Source organism: Magnolia sinica, chromosome 2, assembly GCF_029962835.1.
Source record: "Magnolia sinica isolate HGM2019 chromosome 2, MsV1, whole genome shotgun sequence".
NCBI classification, from domain to species: Eukaryota; Viridiplantae; Streptophyta; class Magnoliopsida; order Magnoliales; family Magnoliaceae; genus Magnolia; species Magnolia sinica.
Genome location: NC_080574.1, coordinates 24,025,112 through 24,033,665, shown reverse-complemented (window position 1 = coordinate 24,033,665; position 8,554 = coordinate 24,025,112). Strand labels below are relative to the sequence as shown.

At 39.0% G+C, this 8,554-nt stretch overlaps 1 protein-coding gene across 2 annotated transcripts; it reads right to left on the bottom strand.

Annotated features, from left to right (window-relative positions):
* Positions 1–1,032: 1,032 nt before the first annotated feature.
* LOC131227472 (GDSL esterase/lipase At1g71250) lies at positions 1,033–3,398 on the bottom strand. 2 transcript variants are annotated; one of them, XM_058223271.1, is made up of 5 exons: positions 3,067–3,398; positions 2,562–2,635; positions 1,902–2,144; positions 1,505–1,760; positions 1,033–1,324 (listed from the first exon to the last, which is right to left on the bottom strand). In XM_058223271.1, exons 1-5 carry the CDS (start codon positions 3,356–3,358, stop codon positions 1,104–1,106), a joined length of 1,086 nt encoding a protein of 361 aa, XP_058079254.1. In that variant the 5' UTR covers positions 3,359–3,398; the 3' UTR covers positions 1,033–1,103. The 2 variants fall into 2 exon arrangements, with proteins under 2 accessions (XP_058079254.1, XP_058079247.1); XM_058223264.1 differs by having other exon boundaries at positions 2,508–2,635; positions 3,067–3,397.
* Positions 3,399–8,554: the final 5,156 nt, after the last annotated feature.

The following is an 8,554-nucleotide window of genomic DNA, read 5'->3' as shown; positions in this document are numbered from 1 at the left end:
ACTGGTGTTTTCAATCGTTGATATTTTGTTTTAACCACTAAACAATGTTTTCATCAGTCTGTATTCAATTTGTATTAAAGATGGATAACCATGTTTAGTGCAGGGATAAAATAAATTTGGATAATGATTAGGTAGGACTGTAGACTTTACATGTAGCAGGGTATACCAAAATTTTTAAGGTAGTAGAGTACTATACTGATGTCTTTTTACTAAACCTCAACTCTTTATAAATAAAATTCTATCCCAGCAGAAGAGGGCATGCAAATATATATATATATATATATATATATATATATATATATATGGAAAAGGTTCTATGCCGTCGAGCTCATGGGAACTTCCCATGAGGTCGAGCTGTGTGGGCCCCACTGTGACATCAATACTATGCATTTGATGGGTTCCCTCTAAATTATGGGACATCCCAAAAATCAGCTTATATGATGGTGGGGCCCACACAGCTTGACCTCATGGGAAGTTCCCATGAGCTCAACCGCATAGAACCTTTTCTATATATATATATATATATATATAGAGAGAGAGAGAGAGAGAGAGAGAGAGAGAGAGAGAGAGAGAGAGAGAGAGAGAGAGAGAGAGAGAGATTCTCTCTCCTTACATCTGCATGTTTATGGCCCACTCTGCATCTTTCTATGTGTGGCCGTAGCCCTGCTTTAGTTTTTACATGTAGGCTTTTCTTCTCTCTTCATCTAGAATAGATTTGGGATGGAATCATTTACTTTGAAGGGACGACATCAACAATAGAATGATGTTCAACAGTGGCTATCAAAAGGTTAGATTTCTGATTTTAGTTTATTGTAGAAACTTAATAATATCTAAACGGTGATTTAAAGAGTTGTAATCAATTAATCTAAACTTTTTAAAATATTTTATTTCTTTTGAGTGTTTACAAAGTCTCACATCAGCTGGATCCCGATTTGGGCTTGGACTGGACCTGGACAACAGTTTCTTTCCCCATCGGGAGTACTGTCTCCTGTCCTACATCTCACATAAAAACAAGGGCTATGAGTTATTGAATCAATGGCCTTGTGTCTACAGATGCATCCACATCCGTCGTGTAGGAAGAGGAAAAGGAGAGGAAGAATGGGTTATAGCAGCGCCATCTGTTGCAGATTGATAGGATAGCAATCGGAAGGGGGCCCAGAAAATGCCCTTTGAGCAAGGATTCTGTTTGCAGCTTGGGTTGGATGGAAGGCATCCCAGAAGATGTAGCGGTTCCTGTCTCCACATGGGACTGCGAGGGGAAGGCATGTGATTTGTCCTTGGTTCCTCCCTATGCCACAACATCCATGGTCCCACACGCTAAAACCTGCATTCTCATAACCATTTCTTTTATCAACATCAGCCCAACCATCTCAGCTGTTCATCTTTATCATGTGCATGTGAACCATGTACATGTTAAGATGAGCAGCTAAGACAACCTACGCCCCTCGAACACCTCAATCTTAATAAAATGTTAATGTGTTTTGTGTGCTAGTTTGTAACTCACCGTACGCAGAAGGGTTGTTGAGCATATCTGCAAAGGTTCCGTAGGTGTTACCATAGGCGAAAATCGCACCAGGGTGGTTTTGATTCAACTGCTGTACCAGTGATCTAAGCCCAGTGTTGTACGGTCCAACGATCTGATTAACGTAGTCGACACACCGACCGGGAGCATGAACGCCTGTCGCTAATTGGTTGGGGATGCAACCAAGTGGACCCACCCCTGTTAGCATGAACTTCCTTAATCCTAGGCTGTAGAGTGCCTGCAAGAAGGGTTTATGGGTTGGAACTCTGTCATCAAAACATAAACAGATAAAACCCTGGTTTCTCTAACGTTGGTGCATTTTAGGTGCTGTTGCTACATGCATATGTGTGTATGTATGTATATATGTAGGCATTAGTACCACTAACTGGCGGGCGTAGTGGTTGAGGAGAAGGTCAGCGTATTGCTGAGGGGTGTATGTGTAGCTAGAAGAGTACATAGATGGCAAAAGATAGTTGTTGAGGTAGTCATTGCTGCCAAGCACCATGAACACTATGGACTTGGCTAGGTATGTGCCCAAAGTCCTACTGTCCATCTGATTTCTCAAGTCATTCAATGTGTTTTCGAAATTTAGCACCTGCTGGTTGAGGCTGAATCGATCTCCCTGTCATAACAAATGCAAATCCAATGGTTAAAAATAATTTCTATTTGATTCTGGTCCCACCCATCTTCTTATATTCATTTTTAATTGTTTGCATATGGCACCCATCGACCAGTAATCTGAACCACTGTTATATTTGGGCTTTATAGCCCCGGGCCTTTAAATGTATGGTTGAAAAGTGTAATGCCCAATAAAGCCCAGACTCTGTGTAAAAGTCTGCTGATCAAATGGCATGGCCCATCAAAAGGTAGCAGTTGAACATTTCAGACCAGTGGATTGTGAGCCCCTCTCTCTCAATCATGAAATTAATAACTATTAAAACATTCCAAAAGTATAATAATTAAGATGTAATTAGGGAGTAAGCACAAAGTAGGAGCCGGTCTCGTCGAGGATGCCACCGGCTGCTGAAGCATAATTAACTCCGCTAAGTATTCTTCTTCCAAACGTGTTAGGGTCTGCGTAGGCTGGAAGACTCGGTACACCCAATAGATCACCTGATCATTCGAATGATAATGAAATTAGATCTTTCTTTCATTAACTTAAAAGTAATAATTGAAAAATTGTCATTTTCCTAATTAAATGAACAAAGAAATTCACAAACAAATTTTGGGCCGTTGATGGGCTTGGCTGGCTCATTGAGCACTTGGGCCATGCACTCTTGGGCTGGCCTTGTGTTTCATTTTAGGGCAACTAGAATAGATTGTGCTTTTCTAAGCCCCCCAAAAAAGACCTGTCTCATAATTAAATTTACACCATTTTCTATTGACCTGTCCCTTAAATGATCCGGACCATCCATTTATAGGCAATTGATCGTATGGGTAATTTTCATGTGGTAGTTCATGTATTATAATACATACATAATGGTTAGTCTGGACCGTCCAAGTGCCCCAATGAAGGAAAAGAAAGAAAAGAAAAAAGAACATACCCAAAAAATCTACTATGGTTCTTCCATTACAGAATCTTCCAGTGGCCCCCTGATAGTAGTCAATCCCATAAGGAAAGTAATTAGCCTTGGCTAATGAATTCAGGAAGTTATTGTTTCCGACATCGACCAACGAGTCCCCGAACACGAACATGGCCGGGACCTGATTCGAACCATGTGCTCCAACTGAGCAGTGCATGAAAATGAAAATGGCTACAAACCAATGAAATCGAGCAATGGCGGACACAAGCCTAGAGCTTGGTTTTTCCATGTTTCTCTTAATCTTTAAAGACATTGGGTGATCAAACTCAAGATGTAGGTGATGTTGGTGTAGTGAATATAAAGGTGGTGGAGTGAGAAGGATATGGTTCCTTTTGAAACTGCTACCTTGTAAGCAGTCCCATGAAATATTGCTTTTTAACTGCCTTTTTGCTTTTGCAGGTTTTTGGTGGTTTTGTTGTAAGCGGATTGCGTCCTGCCCTTTCCTTGACGGAATCGGTCCATGTACGGGCTCTGTGGGGCCCACCTTGATGTATTGGTTTTATCCATGTTGTTCATTCATTTTTCCATATCATTTTAGGATATTAGTACAAAAATGAGATAGATCCATGGCTCAAGTGGACCACACAGTGGGGATTGAACGCCTACAGTTGAAAACTTACAGGGGGCCACAGAAGATTTGGATTATGATGAAATTTTTGTTTCTCTTCATCCAAGTTTGTGTGACCTTATGAACAGGTTGGATGGGAAATAAACATCACAGTGGGATATGAAGATTTCAACCGTGGCATCATTATCTCCGCTGCTTCCTGTGGTGTGGTCCACTTGAGCCTCGGATCCACCTGATTTTGGTTTTATTTCATAAAAAATTATCTGGAAAAATGGATGAACGGTGTGGATTAAATTCATACATCATGGTGAGCCCCACAGAGCCCCTGATTGGAACTATTCCGTCCTGGCAGGGCAGAACGCAATCTGCTCTCGGTTTTGTTACACCATTTTCTTTTCTTCATTTTCTATTATGATTTTTATTTTTATTTTTTCCTTTTTTTTTTGGGGGTCATGGAATGCTTGCATGGTGTTTGCTATATTATGAAAGATGACAAACAGACTACCGAGCTTCCTTGTAGCTTTGTATCCCTATAAAACATTAGGCTGAATTTCAGTTGAGCTTGCTAGGCCCTCCAACCACCTCCACGATGGATCATACATGCCACGTTAATCCAGCTAAAGTAGCTACACTGAATAAAGTAAGGGGTTCTCACTTTCAAATTTTGATCTAAAAAGACTATTTATAGATGGAGCTTCAACAACAGCTAGATTTAGAGGGAAGTTGTGAGTATGATGTTCATACTAACTGACATTTCTTTTATGAATCTTATTTTATTTGACCTCAAATGACCTGGCTCAATGGGGAAATCCTAATTTATCCCAAACTGGGCTGGGCTGGGCATATCTTATCTGCGCCTGTCGTTCTAAAACCTGAGTTGGGTCATGACGGGTTGGGCCTAATTGGTTGAGCCTAACTTTATTACAATTAGATGGGTGAGGTTGGGTCGGGCTTGGGTTTCATGAATTTTAAGTGGGTCAGGTCCAACCGCTGGGTAATAGTTTCCGGTTGGGTTTGGACTAGAATTCTTGGTCCATTTATCAATGGGGTTAGGCTTGGGCCGATCCCAACCCGTGTTGGGTCCTAGCTCCTTTATTTAATTTTCTCTCTTCAAAAAATATCTAGTTAAGGTGTCCACAACATGCCTTTGGAAATATTTCCCTCCCTTTTCCATGTCATGTATGATGGATGATTGGCTTTTTTGTCATTCTCATCATATTTTTATCGGATAATGACATGGACCTTGTCACGGGCATGATTCAGCCATTGATAATGCTTGATGAGGTGGGCCTGCCATCCCATACTAGATGATTGAATTTGACCATGTAATTTGTATATAAGCCCATAGAGAAGGTAATTGTATATTTTGCAGTGCTCAGGCTATCAGTTTGTACAAGTGGGGCCCATTGTTCCATGATCAGAACTGTTGAAATAATGGGCCTTGCCGTGAATGGTCCACTCACTGAAATCTCCTAGATGAAAAAAAAATCCAAAGCGTTTCAATAGGTGGCCAACAAAGAAAGAGTTAAGAAGGAAAAGAACAAATACATTTCCCTCTCAACTGCTAGAAGTTCAAATATTCTATAGCTGAGACCTTCAAATTCGAACATCCACTGTGAGGCCCATCGAACCAACGGTTTGTATTCACTTGTACAAACTTAATGCTCAAAAGAAGCTCTAGGGACGAGCATGATCTGTAATATCTATTAGAGAGAGAGAGAGAGAGAGAGAGAGAAGGATTCATCCCTTCTCAGTGTGGCTCTTGTCAAAGAGCCCACAAGGACATCACAAATTTCGCCCAGCTGGTTATTTGATACGCTGCCAGAGTATGATGATCCATATACATTCACTTACCCATTGTTAGCTGCATGCATGCATTTGGATTTAAACCATCCGAAACATGTGGTCCATTTTGGATAAATGGATGAAAACAAGACTATGGCTGAACAAGGTGACAGTGGCTGAGGATGAAAGGCATATGTAGAGGACACCACTTTCCTTGGGAAGTTAAACAAATGAAGATGCTTCCTGATCCACGTGGCACACTGTAAGTGGCTGATTCAAGATGTGGGTCTCACATGAATAGCCAATATTTTTGCATGCACGCTAGCTAAAACATCACACTTGTAAGGACCTTTGGTGGAATTCACTCTTAACATGATTTGGCCTCAAAATCAAGTTCAGTCATTAGATGGTCACTCATGCTGCTAGGGATGCTCCTATAATTAGAATGCCACTGCCCAGTAGTTAACTAGGCCATTAGAAATATTTAATGCATCCCAAGTACCTAGTAACATGCCTTTTATTGAAATTGTAAAAACAAAGGAAAAAAAAAGAAAAGAAAAACACAAATGAGAAGTCTGCCACTAAAATCCATAGCATTTTTATTTTTTTTTGGGTATCTTATGTTAGTCTTTTAGTAGAAGTTGAAAGGATGTAAAGAACCCTTCTTTCCTTAACCTTTCGTCTGTTTAAATGTATTATGATTACAAATTACTTGTCTCTTGACAATAGTTGCATTTGACTGTGGATTCCGAGATAAAATTATAAAATTGTAATGGTAACATTTTTATATTACTTTTATATCAAATCATCATTAAAATAAACTGATATTATTATTGGATTGAAAATCTTTATGCTAATATTAAGAAAAAGTACAATGATTACGAATTTCTAATCCAATCTCCTAAATGCATCTTCATTTGATCCATGATTGCAAAGTGTTTGGTTTAATAGTGATAAAATTGTAATGATATCACATTTCCTTTACATATTGAAATAATTGGTGAAACAAACAAACCCTAAATATAATTATTATTCTTTAGTTGCATGAGTGCATCAAACCTAGCATGAGTAGTGTTAGTGGTGAAATCAATTAATATGGCAATGATTGCACATGCACATCCAACATTGTGTGCCTGGACGGTGAAAAGTCATGGTGCATTCCCTCGTAGAATGGTTTCTGATACAAGACAATATTCAATGCACTTGTAGCAAGAAAAGTCCTACAAATAGCTGTGCAATCGCGCATATGTAATTAGTTATCTTGCTAGAAATTAACTTAAGCCACTTGCTGATGAGATAGATAACTATCACATGTCATATGATTGAAGTTCATGGTCACTGAGAAAGAAATCGTACCAAAAATCCATTCCCACGACATTGGATGAATAAGGTAGAGATGGGCAGTTCTAAAGGGATGAGAATGGGGGTGTTTTGCCAAACGAGCACAGAAGAGGAGAAAAGATGGAAACCTATTTGTACGAGGTTAGAGATTCCTCATCTTACTGTGGCTTCTGTCAAGGACCCCATTGCAAATAGGAAATCAAGATCTCCACCCAAATCCTATATATAGGAAAGAAAAGTCTCCAGATGATTGAATGGCCCCATCTCTTTCCTAAATGCAGTAATATCATCTTTCAGTCATCTCACAAAAGGCAAAAACGACTTAGTGGACCATCCAACCCAAAGCTTGTCAAGGTGTGAATGGCTGTGACACTCTTTAGAGTATGCATCAATAGACACACCCACCCGAACAAAAATACAAAAGGAATCATGGCATGTTGCACATTAAGCTTAATGTACAAAGCTTTGTATTGGATCAGGTCTCTTTGGAAATAAGTGCAAAGTAGGGCACTATTTTTTGCAAGTGGCATGCCTTTATTGGGTCTTCATGATGAAGATATTCAATGCACACTCGCTTAGGTGGCACCGAGGATCAAGGGATTGCCATATGGAGGTATCGATTGATGGCATTAGTGTGATGGTGCAAACATAATCCATTGTGTATGTTGTTGAGCATCTCTTCATTTTTATAAATTTTAGAAGTTGAGAAAGACTATTTCAGCTAGGATTACCTAAGTGGGGTCTAATAACTACTAGAAAGGAGGGTTAACTTATTTAAGATCTGGGCCAATTCATAGATATAACCCACTCTTAAGATCCACAGGCCTAAAAATTAAGTAAGCCCACTCACCGAGTGGTCAGTAATCTCACGTGTACCATATTTATACGTGTGCCCATCTAGTTGAAGTACCTTTACATGAGTAGTTCACTAATGCATCCCAAGCAATTACTACTATATATCTTGAGAGAGAGAGAGATTGCAACACCTTTACATGAGTAGTTCACTAATGCATCCCAAGCAATTACTACTATATCTCTTGAGAGAGAGAGAGAGAGAGAGAGAGAGAGAGAGAGAGAGCAATGGAGAAGTTTGCTCCTCAACAAACTATGTCCTAAAATGACTCCATCTTTCTTTTATCGTAGACCCAACATCTTGGTAGAATTTGAATAGATTAACGGTTCCCTTTCCCTTGAATATCAGTACTATTTTATAGTTGGACGTGGGTGCAAGTCCTAGCCATTGGGTGGTGAAACCAGTTAATTGAACCATGTCATGTGCATCTTGCATTCACTCAAGCAAATGTGTGCATGGGTTGTAAAAAGATCATTGTTTGTGTTGGGTTTTTCAGAAAAATAAAATAAAAAAAAAAGAGAGAGGAAAAAGCTCAAAAAATGTTGTATTTTTCAAGCATAAAAATTGGAAAAAATTAAAAGACGTAGCTTTTGGTGATCCTTTGGGACTTTTTATTATTATCATGAATCATGGTGACTCTTAGTAATGATTTGATTTTTGAATTTAAAATCTTAGTAAAGAGTTGCCATTGATGAAGAGATATTATGGAAAAATACTACCATAAAGAAGCCATGAAAAGACATGAAAGAGGATCTTGTTCATTGTTAGTCTATCAAAATCATATTTTTATCATTTCAAAAAATAACTATCTCTAGTAATATTTTCTTTCCATATCCATAACTCTTGTTTTGAGTAGTTTTGAAAAGTTAAAGAAATTTCAGGAGGTAAAGTACAAACAAAAA

What these genes read in the sequence shown, in the direction of transcription:
- LOC131227472 (XM_058223264.1), bottom strand. Translation starts at nt 3,358, where the DNA reads ATGTCTTTAAAGATTAAGAGAAACATGGAAAAACCAAGCTCTAGGCTT. An exon ending in ACGAGACCGGCTCCTACTTT is followed by an intron (nt 2,145 to 2,507) that starts GTGCTTACTCCC and finishes TTGTTATGACAG; the next exon opens with GGAGATCGATTCAGCCTCAA. An exon ending in CAACAACCCTTCTGCGTACG is followed by an intron (nt 1,325 to 1,504) that starts GTGAGTTACAAA and finishes ATGAGAATGCAG; the next exon opens with GTTTTAGCGTGTGGGACCAT.